At 40.2% G+C, this 17,864-nt stretch overlaps 1 protein-coding gene across 1 annotated transcript in view; it reads left to right on the top strand.

Moving 5' to 3' along the window:
* Positions 1 to 12,329: 12,329 nt before the first annotated feature.
* The window catches only part of LOC124789411 (sialin-like), an 87,218-nt gene continuing 81,683 nt past the window's right edge, over positions 12,330 to 17,864 (top strand). The window contains exon 1 of the mRNA XM_047256755.1: positions 12,330 to 12,426. Coding sequence (XP_047112711.1) covers positions 12,387 to 12,426 — 40 coding nt within the window. The 5' untranslated portion in view covers positions 12,330 to 12,386. The remainder of the gene's footprint in view (positions 12,427 to 17,864) is intronic.

The following is a 17,864-nucleotide window of genomic DNA, read 5'->3' as shown; positions in this document are numbered from 1 at the left end:
AATAGTTTTTGTTAAACTAATCGTCTCGTTATAGACTGACAACGGCTTCTTGAAACAGTTCAGTAAAGAGAACATTGGAGAAATTTTAAGGGCTATGATGACAAGTCTTTACCCAGTAAAGAAGTGAAGCTGAAAGGTGCAAGGAATGTACATAATGGCTATACAAAGGAAACAAACTTGAGGACAATATTAAGTGAAGGTGAGAAATAGGAGATGCAGATGAGGTGGGACGTAAGATACTGCGAGATGGGCACCGAAATACTAAGTCCAAAAAAGACACTTGGTTTGCGTGGTACATGAGACAAGCTATTACCCACAGACTTCAAGAAGAATGTAATAACCTCAGTTCCAATAACTGCACGTGCTTTTGGGAGTAAGTATTATCGAACAATCAGTTTAAATCATGGTCGTAAAATAGGAGTACTTACACGATTTATTTGCAGAAGATTGGAAAACTTGGTAAAAGCTGACCTCGGGGAAATTTCGTTTTGGGCTCCAGAGAAATATAGGAACATGTGAGGCAATACTAACCATACAGTTTATCTTACCAGATTGTAAATGAACATTTATAGAATTTGTAGATATAGAGAATCTTTTTGAAATGTTTACTGAAAATCAGTCTTTGAAATTCAAAGGTAGCAGTGAAGAAAGCTTTGATATTTGCACTGACTAATGACGAAAACATTGTGAAAGATCGCTTTCCTGCCCTCTGTGGGATACTACAAACATTTAGGCCCGAGATGTTTAGTGAGAGATTCGCCCTGTACTGTGTCATTGTATGAACGGAGATATTTGCGCGTGTATTTGTTGCAACTCACGCTGTGATATTTGTAGGCTGCATCCGACAAAACATGAAATACTATAGCTTATTTTTCCTTCAGCTGATGTTTTGCTAGAACGCAGTCACCGAGTTCGTCATTAAACAAGAATGGAATCCTTACCAACTTCATAAACGCTCAAGTTCGGCAGTACCTTTTTCTAACAGATAACTTGTTGCTGTCCTGCATAAAGCTTCATTTAGATTTGTGCCTTTTCTTATTGATTAATTCCATTTCTGTCGAGATGAAATCTTAAACTCGCAAGTAGAGGCTCGAGGACCGAGATGAGCACTCCTTCCTTGCAACAAGCAGACAACCTACTATATCATGTTGCGTCGTGCTTAGTTTTGCCATGGAAAGAACGCAGGATCTTCGGCCTAGCCACGAAGCAAGTGTCAGATGAAAATGACGCAAAGTGAGTTACACGAGTCCTGGCAGCGATAAGGGAATCAAGTGATAACTTGAGCGTCTCAGCTCATGATGAAACACATAGCACAATGTGGAAACACACCTCTCGCGCTTCCCCATCGCCCCTCTCCTAATTTGCGACTGCAGTCTACAAAACTTATATAACGAGTCGACACACAAGAGGTGCAGTCAGGGGCAGGGCAGGAGGCGAAGAGGTACTCAGCTGGCGAGTGGTTTACTTGAGGAACGCAATGTCGACAGATGTAACGAAGCGGCCAAAGGACAGCAAAAGTGAGTTTTTGTTTACATTATGGTTAGATCGTACATTCTTTCTTCGTTTTGACTATTGAAACACTGCGTTTTATATTGATACTCGGTCTCAGGATTTCTGATTTCTTATCAATCCAAACTTTCTTCATGGGAATATTGCAATATTTCTTGCATTTTTCTCGTCATGTAAAGACAGTTTTCTTTCTAAGTTTCACTTTGAATTTCTGCTACACTACCCGTGTTTCAAAAGCTAAGCGATTTCTTATAATGTACTTATTCAATCCTTTATTCATCCATAAATCATTTACACAATGATCTCTGGCGAGTCATCTTAATGAAAAAGGGAACAATTTCTTGAAATAACAATATATGCTTACAATAATATTATCTAATATTATTTTACGAAAAGAATACTTTCGCGCTCATCGTTTTCATCATATCACTCTTCACTGTCCCCACACTACACCAATTGCAAACACACACCCACACACCCATCCACCCACCCACCCACCCACCCACCCACCCACACACACACACACACACACACACACACACACACACACACACACACACAACTTTAGATTGGTTTTACGGTTTCGACGATACTTTTACATCCGCCGTTCTACCAAATTCTTCATGTTGAACCACATTAAAAAAGCTCAAGAAAATGGTGAGAAGTTATAATTTTCTATCAAAGATCCTGGGGAAGAGATAATATCAGTAATCAAACTGTCACAGTTTACTGTACAATGGCAGTTGTTTATTGTTAAATGATGGTTATTCTTACCATTTCCTATTCTAGTTGTCTAAATAATCCTTGACTTAATGATGGAGGGCGGTCTGTCGGCCAGACTGGAAGTGGTTTTTAAACGATTTTCCACATCCCACTAGGTGAATATGAGGCTGGTACCCACGTCTTGCCTCAGATACACGCTATACAAACACTTAGAACACTTTGTCACTTGCACACAGAATTTACTCTAGACACAGACGGGCAGATAGATGGGGTAACTGATTCAGTCTTGGGGGAGGGGGTTAACAGTAGACTAATGACCTTAAATATTTAGTGTCCTTGAACTCATAATCAGCAGTGAGAAAACCCAAATGTTTCGAAACAGTTTTACAAGGTGCTCTGTTGCTACTTTTAGCCATTATTCTAATACCTCTATTCTCTTACTAGAAGACTATGTCCATGTTTTGCTTGCCAAAATATGGTTCCGTAGCAAGAGACAGATTGCAGTAGGAATACTGCATACTCATAATTACGCTTTCTGTCATATTCGTTGCTTGTAAACCTTCCTTAATATCTTTTAGCCAGTTAATCTGATATTTGAGCTGATGATACAGGCTTCTGGTGAATCATTTGATACTCGTTCTATAAGTACGTCCACACTATGAGACCGAATGAAACCCCGCTCTAGTTACTTTGTTAAGTTCACACGACTAGTTTTGGACTTTATATTACGCCATTATCATCTGTACCTGAACCTGAGAAATATTAATACAAAATATGATGCGCGTATAGATATTTTTGTTTTTTTATGATGGGAAATGAGAGACAGTGCTTCTGTATGATCGGTGCAAGTGCAGAAGTAATATACAACTTACCATTCTACTGCCCAAACATACACTGCGCGTAAGGACCACGAATATAAGATCGAGAAGTTCGGACCCCTACGGAAGCATGTAAATATTCTTTTTTTCCTCGCTCTCTGCGGGTAGGACAGGAAAGGAAATGACACATTGTGGCACAGAGTACCCTCCGCCACCCACCATACGGTGGCTTGCGGTGTATCTTTGTAAATGTAAATGTAGAACTTACGTTATGTTGCAAAAGAAGCAACGCCAAATGGTAAAAACGGTAGAAGTCAAGTGGATTTAAAGAAGTTTCGCGCCCAGTAACGTCATGAGAAAATTTGTAAAGACTGTACAATCCAACACCTTAAAACTGTTAACTATGTTTACCTTAAAATGATTTTCTGATATGTTTCAAAATTATAATGCACTTTTTCACATAAAATACTAACATAAACGATAAAACAAAAAGAGTTTATCTCCCAATGACCTCATGAGAAAATGGTGGTGTCATAATTATAAAAATGTACTAACCAAAAAACTGGTAACATGTTTTACCTTAAAAGTGCTATATTCAGATGTGTTTCAGAATTTCAATTGCATGTTTCTAAAAATAAAAGCGGAAATTTATTATTTCGAATTAATGAAAGTGTAGAATATTTGCAATGGATGAAGTGTCTAAGTCGAGTGTGAAGATACGACCCATAAAGTAAAATTAGAACCACCGGAAACAGTTGAGGGCTCTCGCAAAGATTCACAAGTACGACACACCCATTTCTCTCACGACGTCATTGGGCGCGACTATACGAGAGTTGGAACTTTAATAGTGGCAACTGTTTATTTACAGCTCGTACAAAACAGATAAGTGTTTCAAAGTATTACTGGCCTTCAAAGTAGTCACCAGCTTTGTGTATAACCCGTTGCCACCTTTGTGGAAGTCTTAGGACACTCTTAGCTGTACCAGTTGGGTTGACAGTTCGAGCGGCGCGGTCTATTGCCCGACGAATTTGTAGCGGTTCTGAAGCGAATGACGTGAAGTGTTTCCTTCAATTTAGAAATCGAGTTGAACTCACGAGGGCTTAAGTCAGGGGAGTGCAGTAGGTGGTATAGCACTTAGCAGCCCCATCGGTCAAACAAATCAGTAACAGCTTGCACTGAACGTGCTTGAGCATTGTCCTGTAAAATGGTGGTCAAGTCCTGCAGAAAGTGTCATTTCTTCTGTCTCTATGCTGTTAATTTTTGGAACACAACCTACGACCAGCTTAGATGTTCAAAATGTTCAAATGTGTGTGAAATCTTATGAGACTTGACTGCTAAGGTCATCAGTCCCTAAGCTTACACACTACTTAACCTAAATTATCCTAAGGACAAACACACACACCCATGCCCGAGGGAGGACTCGAACCTCCGCCGGGACCAGCCGCACAGTCCGTGACTGCAGCGTCTCAGACCGCTCGGCTAATCCCGCGCGGTGATCAGCTTAGAGACAGAAGTGATGACACTTTCTGCAGGACCTGATCACCATTTTCCAGGACAATGCTCAAGCTGTTACTGATTTGTTTGACCGATGGGGCTGCTAAGTGCTATACTACCTACTACACTCCTCTGACTTAAGTCGTCCTAAGTTCAACTCGGTTTCTAAACTGAAGGAAACACTTCACGGCATTCGCTTCAGAACTGCTACAAATTCGTCGGCAGCAGACAGCGCCGCTCGAACTGTCAACACAACTGGCACTGCTAAGTGTATCCTACGACTTCCACACAATGCTGGTGACTACTTTGAAGGACAATAAAACTTTGAAACACGTATCTATTTTGTACGAGCTGTAAGTAAATAGTTGTCACTATTAAAGTTCCAACCCTCGAATTTTGTGCTTTTTATCATTTGCAATTGCTTCTTTATAGCATAATGTACATTGTATATTATTTCTGCAATTGTGCTGTAAATAAATCAGAACTGTCGCTCATCTTCTATTACAAAAAACAAAGATATTTACATGCCCATCATATTATGTATTAACATGTCGCAGTTCCCGGTACAGCTGACAATGGCCTAATACAGAGGCCGAAACCGGTCGTGTGAACTTAATGAAGTTCCAGAAAAAAGCAACTAGAATGGCGTTTCATTAGTATTAACAACAGTTGCAGTATCAACAGTGTCAACTAGACGTGAAGTAACAGTGCTATGACACTTATCTATGCGATGTAGTGTCATCAGCCCTCCTCTTCATTCAAATTCTATTGGTGTGTGTGGAGTCATATATTTTACTAATAGTTTTACGATCTTTCTTTTCAATTTCTTCAAATTTAGCGTAATTCTAATGCAGTACTCGTCTTTATTGTTTTTGTGGATAAAGAACTCCCAACAAAGTCACAATTTTGATATGATTGATGCTACTTCTGTGATACATTATTTGTTTTGAAACGATTTATTAGTTTTAATCATTCTTTCTAACCTGGTTCACTGTCCATTTGTTAGCGGTATGGTGTCACCAAAGCATTTGTCCCAGGACGTCTGTAAAATAGTTCCCTATTCCACGTTTACTTTAAGTTTTCTGCAGTATGGACATTATATACTGTCAGTTCCCATTGGATATCTACAGGTTTGCCTTAGTGGCTAATATCGGTTGTTTTTCTACGTCAGGCAGTGCATTTGACAACGAACATCTGGATGAACGTACCTTTAATGTCTTTTTACCTATTATTCATCTTTGCTGTACTCCTATATATGTTTCTAAAGAGTCAGAAATTTCAACTCAGCCGGCCACTGTGAGCGAGCGGTTCTAGGCGCTTCAGTCCGGAACCACGCTGCTGCTACGGTCGCAGGTTCGAATCCTGCCTCGTGCAAGGATGAGTGTGGTGTCCTTAGGTTAGTTAGGTTTAAGTAGTTCTAAGTCTGGGGGACTGATGACCTCAGATGTTAACTCCCATAGTTCTTAGAGAAATTTGGACCATTTCAACATAGAGTTTCAGTTTTGGTAGTGTATTTGTAAGATTGGCCGATTATTTCTGCAGTATTCAGTGGCATTTATAGAAACATGCTATCTTTACCACGGCTGAGAACTTACCGAATCCTTTCTGTTAGTATCGTACAGGTCTCGTTCGTGCTGGGTCTCTAATGTCTCCTTTGCTCAACAGAAACGTGTTCAAAAGTATCCGAGCGATCAGAATTTTGCGTAAATAGGTGCTATGAAGGAAAAAACTCCAAAAGATATGGTACGTTGACAATTCGTATGAACGTGTTTTGACATTTCTTCAGTCTTGCTTCTATTGTCAATAGCAACGTCAGAACTGCCTCTCTGGTGCCTTTTTCTTTTCTTTCTTTTTTTGTGAGTCATCCGTCTTGTGACCGGTTTGATGCGGACCGCCACGAATTCCTCTCCTGTGCTAACCTCTTCATCTCAGAATGGCACTTGCAACCTACGTCCTCAGTTATCTGCTGGATGTATTCTAATCTCTGTCTTTCTCTAAAGTTTATGCCTTCTGCAGCTCCCTCTAGTACCATGGCAGTCATTCTCTGGTGTCTTAACGAATGTTCTATCATCCTATCCCTTCTCCTTGTCAGTGTTTTCCAAGTATTCATTTCCTCTCTGATTCTGCGCAGAACCTCTTCATTCCTTATCTTATCAGTCCACCTAATTTTCAACATTCGTCTGTAGCACCACATCTCAAATTTTTCGATTTTCTTCTGTTCCGGTTTTTCCACAATCCATGTTTCACCATCATACGATGCTGTGCTCCAAACGTACATTCTCAGAAAATTTTTCCTCATATAAAGGCCAATCTTTGGTACTAGTATACTTCTCTTGGCGAGGAATAACCTTTTGGCAGTGCTAGTCTGCTTTTGATGTCCCCCTTGCTCCGTCCGTCGTCGGTTGTTTTGTTGTCTAGGTAGTAGAATTTCTTAACTTCCTCTACTTTGTGACCATTAATCCGGATGTTAAGTTTCTCGTTGTTATCATTTCTGATACTTCTCATTACTTTCGTCTTTCTTCGATCTACTCTCACTCCATATTCTGTACTCATTAGATTGTTAATTCCGTTCACCACATCCTGTAATTATTCTTCACTTTCACTCAAGATCGAGATGTCACCATTGATATCCTTTCATTTAGAATTTTAATTCCACTCATGAACATTTCTTTTATTTCCATCACTGCTTCTTCGATATGCAGATTGAACAATAGGGGCGAAAGACTTCATCCCTGTCTTACACCCTTTTCAATCCGAACTTTCGTTCTTGGTCGTCCACTCATATTATTCCCTCTTGGCTCTTCTACATACTTTATACTACTCGTCTCCTATTTTACTCAGAATTTCGAACATCTTGCATCATTTTAGAATGTCGAATGTTTTTTCCATCTCGACAGATCCTATGAACATGTCTTGATTTTTTTGAGCGCTGCTTCCATTATCAACCACAGCGTCAGAATTGACTCTCTGGTGTCCTAACCTTGTCTAAAGTGGTGTCCTAACCTTGTCCAAAGCCAAACTGATCGTCATCTAAAACTTCCTGAATTTTCTTTTCCATTCTTCTGTACATTGTTCTTTAAGCAACTTGGATCCATGACCTGTTAAGCTGATTGTGCGATAGTTTTCGCGCTTGTCAGCTCCTGCAGTCTTCGGAATTTTGCGGATGATATGTTTCCTAAAGTCAGACGGTATGTCGCCAGACTCATACATTCTACACACCAACGATAACAGCCGTTTTTATGTCACTTCGCCCAATGCTTTTAGGGATTCTGGTGGAATATTATCTATCCCTTCTGCCTTATTCGATCTTAAAAGTCCTCCAAAGCTCTCTTAAATTCTAATACTGAATCCCGTATCTCTTCTAAATCGACTCCTGTTTCTTCTTCTATCAAATCAGGCAAATCTTCCCCGTCATAGAGGGCTTCAATGTACTCTCTCTACCTATCCGCTCTCTCCTCTACATTTAACAGAGGAATTAGTGCTCCACTTTTAATGTTACCACTCTTGCTTTTAATTTCACCGAAGGTTGTTTTGAATTTCTTTCCGACAGTCATTTCTTTTTCGATTTCTTCACGTTTTTCATGCGGCCATTTCGTCCAAGCTTCCCTGCGGTTCCTGTTTACTTCACACCTCAACGGCTTGTATTTCTGTATTCTTGACTTTCCCTGAGCATTTTCCTTCTTTAATTGATCAGCTGAAGTTTTTCTTCTGTTACCCGTGGTCTCTCCGCAGCTACCATCTTTGTACCTATCCTTTTGTTTCCAACTTCTATGATTGTCCTTTTTAGAGATGTCTATTCCTCTTCAACTGTACTACCTACGGATCTGTTCCTTATTGCTGTTTCTGTAACCTTAGAGTACTTCAAGCGTATCTTGTCCTTATTTAGTACTTCCGTATCCCACTTCTCTGCGTAGTGATTCTTTCTGACTAATCCTACTCTTCATAACTACTGAATCGTGTTACAATCCAGTATCTGATATCGGAATCTCTGTCTGACCATGATGTAATCTAACTGAAATCTTCCCGTATCACCCGGCCTTTTCCGAGTATACCTGCTCATCTTGTGATTCTTGAACAGAGTATTTGCTATTTTTAGCTGAAATTTATTACAGAACTCAATTATTCTTCGTCCTGTCTCATTCCTTATCCCAAGCCCATATTTTCCTGTAACCTTTTCTTCTACTCCTTCCCCTACAATTGCATTCCAGTCCCCCATGATTTCCATCTACCTTTACGTATTGAATTACTCTTTCAGTATCCTCAAATACTTTCTTCATATTCACATTGCGACGTCGGCATGCATACCTGAATTATCGTTGTCAGTGTTGGTTAGCTGTAGATTCTGATAAGAACAACCATATCTCTGAACTGCTCATAGTAACACGCTCTCTGCTCTACCTTCGTATTCATAACGAATCCTAATCCCGTTATACCATTTTCAGCTGTTGTTGATATTATCCTACACTCATCTGACGAGAAATCCTTGTCTTCTTTCCATTTTACTGGTGCCTTTACCTTTCATATGGTATATGTATATGTATGTGTATATAATCACGTAAGTACAAATGACGGAACTGTCACTGCACTGTCCTTTTATAACTTGTGTACTCGACACTATCGCCATCTGTATATGTTCATATCGCTATCCCGCGGCTTTTGTCATCTCAGCGGATATTATTATTATCAGCAGCATTGTTGCATGAGACATGAAGTATATTGTGCTAATTGTGGTATAGTTTTCGCACTTATCTGACTTTACTGTCTTCGGAATTGCGTAGGTTATATTTTTTTCAGAAAGTCTAATTGTACGTATCCAATTTCATAGATTCTACAAACCAATTTCAATAGCTGTTTGGTTGCCACTTTTCTTATTGGTTTCATAAATTTCGAAGGAATGTTAAGTGCCACTTCTGCCTTATTTGTTTGTAAGTCTTCTTTCCATCAATTTCTAAACGAGAGTAATTTGTTAACATTGAATATAAATTTTAGGAGTGTAGCTGTGTACGGAAGTGAGACATTGAAAACAGACAGTTCTGACAAAAAGAGAGCAGAAGCATTTGAAAAGTGGTACTAAAGGAAAATGCTGTATATAAGAAGGGTAGATCGTGTTATTAAAGACAATGTACTGAATGTAATGCAGAAAAAATTATTTTGTGGCACAACTTGAAGAATAGGAAATGTGCGGAGATGGGCGGGAGAGGTACAAAAGTATGGAGGGAAAATTGGTCACGAATACAGTAAAGAGGTTCAAAAGGATGCAAGTTGCAATAGCTATGCAGAGACAAAGAGGCTTTCGTAAGATAAACTAGTGCGGAGAGAAGAATCTGTCTTCGCCAGCCAGTGTGGCCACGCGGTTAAAGGCGCGACCACGTGCTGCGGACAGCCCACTTAAAAGCCGGCCGGCGTGGCCGAGCGGTTCTAGGCGCTACAGTCTGGAACCGCGCGACCACTACGGTCGCAGGTTCGAATCCTGCCTAGGGCATGGATGTGTGTGATGTCCTTAGGTTAGTTAGGTTTAAGAAGTTCTAAGTTCTAGGGGACTGATGACCTCAGATGTTAAGTCCCATAGTGCTCAGAGCCATTTGAACCAAGAATCTGTCTTTGGACTGAAGACAACAACAGCAACAACAACAACCTGCAATCTTCAGAAAGATGACCTCTCAGACGATTTATCGAAACAGCAGTACATCGGTATTCCAGAAAACAAAGCTTACTCTAGTGAAGTGCTACTTAGATAAATTGTCCTAGCGGCGTAAGCTCCAGCTGCCCGGCCAACGAACTGCCGCTCTGTTAATGCAAGGTCGAAATAATTACCGGTGCGCTGTAACTGCTAGCCGTTCGCAGCTCCGCCACGCAGACAAACACGCCTTTGGTGAATTGCAAATGGAGCTGTTTACCATCCGTTCACATGTAAACTCTGCTGGGTTTCGGCGACGTTGCGATAGCGAATTTAAGCAACATGAGACGTATGAGAACACTGAAGGTAATTTTCTGCCTAATTAGTAATTGTAGCAGTTTTGAAAATGATGGCCCCACCATTATGGGAATGTGATTTATTATTTTTAATTAATTCTCCAAAGATTATGTCTCATTTAAGTCTTTACGTTATCCAGATGTAAAGCTATAAATCTGAAGCTCGGATGCTAAATTTGAAAATATGTAGGAATCTTAATGTAAAATGAGAAGGTAAACTTTGTGAAGATATAGAACATCTGAATGCACTGGACTAGTAAGTTTCTGGGGTTCTAAGTCCCAAATCTTGGCACAAGCAAGCCTCACTAACCGGGTCACTTCGTTCGTTCCATGTATTTCTAATCGTATATTCCGACGGGACAGTAATTTACAATACATTGTGAAGCATCTTCCAGGCTTCGTAAAGTGTATCATTTTCCGCTGATTCACTTACCTGCCACTTTTTTTGTATAGCCTATAGCAAAGAGAAAGAACCAGATATACCCATTTACAAAGTTAGTAGTAAACGTTTTGAGCATGTTTCGCCAAATAAGTTTACAGCATGATTCCGTGATGAAGTCACAAACCTTCAGGGATGGTGATTAAGGGTAAGTGTACCAAGAAGTCCAGTAAACATGAGCTCTAAAATGCATACCGTAAGAAATGTGAGCACCTGACCACTAGAAGAGCTGTGTTTCACAGCAACGAAGATGAACAAACGCTCGTGGATCTTAAGATATGCATTTTGCAGCCCATGATTACTGGACATTTTTTCTTATTTTTATCCACACTACCATTTAGTATTGCGTAATCGGAAGGGTACTTAAATGTCTTGGAAGTATTCTGGGAAAGTAAGTTGCTCTTTAAAGGAAATCGAATAGAAGACATCTGCGTAATGTTCCAATATTTGAAGTCATTCTCAAACAGTCATGAAAATTGACATCGAAGCAGAGGCGCTCCACGAAGATTGTAAAATGTCAGTGTAACCCATACGAATGTAAGAAAATGTGGCACTGAATGGGAATCTTTGGAAGAAAACGATCTAGTTCTCGCGAAAACATGTTGGATAAATTTAGAGAACAACTGTTCGGAGAAGACTGTGCGCCCATTAGGCTGCCACCATCGCATATCTAGTGTAGGAATCACGAGACAAGATAGACATTTAGGGTGCGTAGAGAGGAGTATAGAAAATTGTTCTTCCCTTGTTCAAAATGTAAATGGTGTAGGACAAAAAGCAACAATACTGATATTAAGCACCCTCCCTCATGAGCTGTACAGTGGTTTGCACAGTATACATGTACATAGGGTGCGTAGAGATGAGTATAGAAAATTGTTCTTCCCTTGTTCAAAATGTAAAGGGTGTAGGATAAAAAGCAACAATACTGATATTAAGCACCCTCCCCCATGAGCTGTACAGTGGTTTGCAGAGTATACAATATTGTTCGTGTAAACCTACAACTTCGTCCCGTATTTCGCTTCTTTTGCGAACGAAAACAGGAACCTGCGAGCAGCGTTTGTGTCCAGATCACGTTCCTCTCTTATGATGCGTGTGCCGCCCGACGAGAGAGATGTTTGCGCTGTGTTCAGTACGTATTCACCTTTAACTGAACGGGAGATTCATATGTTCTAACAAGGAGTCGAAGTAAAATAATGTAACGGGGCTGTTTGGCGACACACGGTAGCGACAGGCGACTGGGAGGCTTCTTGAGTATCTCAGCATCTGTTGAAATACACGTCTCCTCTTTACCCTTCGCCACTCTTCGTGTTTTATTTTCGAAGCGCCGAAGAGTATAAAAAGAGATACGCTAGCGCCGAGCCGTACAGACGGTGGCAGCAGCGCTTCTTGCGAAAGATGCGTTCAGCAGACGAGCGATTTATTTCAGGAACAGAATGACAACAGCTGTGACGACGGCGGCGCAGGATAGAGCGGGTGAGCCATTGGTTAGGGTGTGTTTACATCACTGATCTTATCTCTTTCTTTTTTCCTCACTCGTTTCTACATTTAAACAGCTCGTTTAAATTTGTTACCGGGCCTAACTGTTGTTACTTTCTTAACGTGGCACAATTTTTTCATTACCATGGTGTGTTATTTCTTTTCTTCTGACCATTTTATTCCCAATTGTCACTTTACGATTTTTCAGTGACATGACATTTACTTAGTATTATTTCAAGAGCACATGACATAGTTTGTTGTCTTTGCTGATTATTTGTTTGTAAATCAGCAGTAATCGGTTGGTATCGCCTTCTTGTAATTGATAATGCTAAGTGCTATTAAATTTTCATGATTCTCAGTACTAATGTCCACAGACAGTATACAATATTGTGACATCACTTACTTTCATTAGAATTTAATTATTAATCCGAAGTCGTAAAATCTAACACAGCCAGCTGATTTATGCAGGCTGTCGCCAGTTTCAGTTGATTTGCTAGGACAGATAACTCTAACTTGATACTTGATTGATTTATCGGTCTGTCGTTTCTGTCGTGTGTTTACTGAAACTGAACCAGCAGCATCGTGTACATCTCACTGTATAATTAACAATGAGGCGTTTTAATGTTATTCTTAGTTTTCATGGAATAAACGCCGCTCTTCGTTTTGAGTGAGTCATTATTCTCTAATTACAGTAACATAATATATGTGTCAGATAGTGGTGCTAGAATTTCTTGGATCTTGAACAGTTTTCCATCCGACTTTGGTAAAGAAATTCAGTAGTGTTTCCAATATATCTTATTTTGGCGAAGAACATTCTTCATGAAAGCGAGTTTTTTTGGATATTACGTCGTAGGTAGCATTAGATCGAAAATAAGCAAAGTAAACAAACCTTCTTGCTAGAGGGTCTGCCACTATCGTATTCAAAAGAGAACTTTGATCGCTGCGCTGAGGCGAGAGGTGTGGCTGCGAAAACCCTATGTCCGCTGTGAAGGATTGGCAGGCTATATCCTTGAGCTTCGTGTCTATGAAAAGAGAACTGACACGTAATGAAAGTGATCGCTGATTCTTCTTGGGGTCATGAGAGTCACACTCGAATCCTGTAATGGACCAGGAGTATCCCTTCACTCATTTCGAAATAACAAAAAAAGAAAAAGAAAATACAGGGTGATTCAAAAAGAATACCACAACTTTAAAAATGTGTATTTAATGAAAGAAACATAATATAACCTTCTGTTATACATCTTTACAAAGAGTATTTAAAAAGGTTTTTTTTTCACTCAAAAACAAGTTCAGAGAAGTTCAATATGGCCCCCTCCAGACACTCGAGCAATATCAACCCGATAGTCCAACTCGTTCCACACTCTCTGTAGCATATCAGGCGTAACAGTTTGGATAGCTGCTATTATTTCTCGTTTCAAATCATTAATGGTGGCTCGGAGAGGTGGCCGAAACACCATATCCTTAACATACCCCCATAAGAAAAAATCGCAGGGGGTAAGATCAGGGCTTCTTGGAGGCCAGTGATGAAGTGCTCTGTCACAAACACCCATTCTCTGTAAACTGTTTATACCAACGTTTAATACACCACCTATCAGGAGGTTTAACACCATACTTCGTTCGAAATGCACGCTGAACAACTGTCGTCGATTCACTTCTGCTGTACTCAATAACACAAAAAGCTTTCTGTTGAGCGGTCGCCATCTTAGCATCAACTGACGCTGACGCCTAGTCAACAGCGCCTCAAGCAAACAAATGTACAACTAAATGAAACTTTATAGCTCCCTTAATTCGCCGACAGATAGTGCTTAGCTCTGCCTTTTGTCGTTGCAGAGTTTTAAATTCCTAAAGTTGTGGTATTCTTTTTGAATCACCCTGTACAATGAGCAATGCTCAAAACAAAATGAGTGTAGACAACCCATTCGGTTACAGCTATCATAATTGCTTCCTGAGGTATCCAGTTATCCCATACCTTCACAGGAACAGACGTGTTAATTATTAGATTTGGCAGTGTTGGTTGTAGAGGGTAGCCAGTTGCCCCTCCTATTGGGGACCCCTTCCCATCCCCTCCCTCACAGGACAAAATTAGTGTACCTCTTCTGCCTGCATCTACTGTTTTCCCATGTGAAAGTATGAGAACTGTTGCTAAATATTAGCTGTGATGGAATGTAGATACCAGCCCAGTATTCCCCCAAATAGATGTGAGAAACTGCCAAGAAACATATCCAGGCTTGCCAATACAATAGCCAGCACTTGGGTCCACTCCACTCCGTGTACAGGCCACAAGTGGCCCACCGGGACCATCCGAACGCCGTGTCATCCTCAGAGGATCACCATTTTTCATCTGCTGAGCGGATATTAACTGAGGTCAGGGTACCATGCCCAACCTCACGACGTCTGAACGCGGTTGCACCATGGTTTCGCCACATATTGGAGACACTCACCACATCACTCCTCAAACACTTGACAAGGCATGCAGTTTCCAAAATGCTATTGCGGAGCCTCCAGGCCATTACAATCTGTCCTCAGTCAACTTCAGATACATCGTTCGCCTTCCCTATTATACACATAGACAACACGCTGATACTATGTGCACCATGTGTGTCTCTGACTAGTAGTCGTTCCTCGCCTGGACGGGTTTATATCGGTAGTAGATCAGTGATCATAATGTTCTGGCTGATCAATGCACGCCGCCATTTTATATTGTTACAGATAAGCATTGAACAACTGGCTCCAACGAAATTACAACAAATTGTCGCAGACTTAATTATCTTACTGATTTTATAAAGTGTCTCTAACACGCATTTATCAGATACATTTATGTATTCCTTGGATGAAGAACATGCTGTTATCTATAAACTATATGGATACTGTTAACACAGATTCCAACAAGGACAATGTTAGTGTTACATTAAATATGGGAAACACGCTTTTCCTCAATCCAGGACATTTTCTCCACAACACTATCAAAAATAGAATTAGGAATAACGTTATTCTGAAGGACTTACGAAAAACAGCAATGTATAAGACAGATGTAAGCCATTCCCTATAAAGGATATTTCTCATTTAAATGAAATTAATGTGTTAATGGTAAGCAAAAAGATACTGAAATTGGAAGGATAATACGTAAAGAATACAAACTAAAGTACAACGAACCACTCCAAGTTGCAAATTTAACTTTTTCTGCTCACTCAATGACTAGTTTTCGGGCCAAGGGCCATTTTCAACTCATCGTAACATAGTCAAAAATAGTATTTCCGAAGATATGAAAACCATTTCGAAAATGTGCACCGAACAGCTACAGCGCTATAACTGTTCGTTGCACATTTTTTGACACGGGTTTCACATCCCCTGAAACACCATTTTTGAAGATGTTACGATGGTTTGAAAATCGGTCTCAGCCCGAAAACTAGTCATCGAGTGACCAAAAAAAGTTAGATTTGCAACTTTGGATTAGTTTTTCGTTGTACTGATTAACAGAAGTTGCTGAGCCACAGTTACTTCAGCGTGCTGGAAGTTCGTAAAAACCAAAGTATTTGGCGAAAACAATTGAGATGGATGAATATAATCTGCTGTTGGAAGAAGATGCACAGCGAAGACTTACAAATCACTTTAACCACAGTATACGGAAAAAAAGATATGTGTGGGAGGATAGACGATACCAGTGTTTGCTGTAAATACCATCGGCGTACTCACAGCAAATAATGGATCCAGAGGTAGTCACTACAGTAAGGGATAGACAAAGAAATTCTGTTTATAAACATTCATCCCGTTTGCATCACCTTAAAAGAATGGTTACATTGTACCTAATTTTAGTAGTCTTGACACTGCGCATCTATCAATAAACAGAAACCCATTTCCAGAGTTTATTTCTGACGTAATAACTACACTTAACGATCATTTGTTTGCTAAAGTCTGCTAGAACAGCGAGGCGGGAGCGGGAGGAGGAGGGAGTTTAACTTGTAGGAAACAGAGGGTGAAATTAAAATTCCCAAATGATCTCAGCTAGAAGAAATGTTGTACAGGAAATGTACAGGTGTTACCTCCAGTCATTCAGTGTTGTATGGATTTCAGGCATAACATTGTTACTTTGGTACCTAGCAGCAGCAGCACTCCGTCTTCAGGCCACAAGTGGCCCAACGGGACCATCCGACCGCCGTGACTTCCTCAGCTGAGGATGCAGATAGGAGGGGAGTGTGGTCAGCACAGCACTCTCCCGGTCGTTATGATGGCTTTCTTTGACCGGAGCCGCTAGTTTTCGGTCGAGTAGCTCCTCAATCGGCATCACGAGGCTGAGTGCACCTCGAAAAATGGCAACAATGCGTGGCGGCCCAGATGGTCACCCAACCAAGTGCTGGCCACGCCCAACAGCGCTTAACTTCTGTGCACTGACGGGAACTGGTGTACCCACTGCGGCAAGGCCATTGCCACTTTGGTACATATGTCGAACTATTTTCATCACTACGCATATCTTAACCTGTAAATTACAACAGTAGTCACAATGAGCTAGCTACATGTGTTTTGTGATGTTATATAAGATTCTGTACTTATTTTGAAAAATTATAGAGATAATTTTTGGTTCCTTTAAAACATGGTACAAAATGGACTATTGCTGTTGACAAGTCCATTTTAGCCTGTAAGTTACGTGAGTAGTACCAGTAAGCGATTCAGGTGTGTTTTGTACTGTTATAGAAGAAACACCACGTACTTTGATAAATAAGACTGACAATTTGAGGTTTCTGTAAGAAGTGGTACAGAGATGGAAATACGTTTATGAAAAAGTACACATTTATCTGTAAGTTAGATTGGTAATACCCAATAAGCGAGCTACATGTGTTTTGTGCTGGTGTAGAAGAAATATTTGATAAACAGCACAGAAATTTTAAGTGCCATTTTATTTTGATACAAAGACCAAATTTTTTTTATCAAAATGAGAGATCGACTTCTCCTCTGTGCGGAAGCTTGTCAATCGTCGTCTTTGACATAAGCAGACTGCACAGCCACCATAAGAGTCTAATCAAAGCTTACATACGTAATTGTGCTTTTTATAATTATACTTGTGTATTACAAAGATTTGCAGTTTATGTGGTAAGATGCATTAAAGACCTCTCAAAAGCACATAACTTTTAGTATCGCTTGCTGTGCTCAAATATCAGCTGTTACTGCGTAGCCTTCTTACTATATTATTTTAGGCAACATTTTTTTTTGTACAATTGTAAAACTATTTTGGTGAGGAAACATTTAAATTGGGGGAGGGCCCATTGTTTCTTGCACCACGTTTGGTACAAAGATCAAACGTCTATTATGCCTTGCAATAGTGCGGTAGAAAGATCGAACTTTGTTCCTTGCCTCTTGGGAGGCACACTTCGTAAAGTTGTGCATGGTCTACTGACAAAGCTTTTTCACTTTTCTGATAGACAATGGCTCCGGGATATCTA

The sequence above is a fragment of the Schistocerca piceifrons genome, chromosome 3, assembly GCF_021461385.2.
Source record: "Schistocerca piceifrons isolate TAMUIC-IGC-003096 chromosome 3, iqSchPice1.1, whole genome shotgun sequence".
NCBI classification, from domain to species: domain Eukaryota; kingdom Metazoa; phylum Arthropoda; class Insecta; order Orthoptera; family Acrididae; genus Schistocerca; species Schistocerca piceifrons.
The sequence above is the reverse complement of the archived record's forward strand: the minus strand, read 5'-3'. Positions and strand labels throughout refer to the sequence as shown.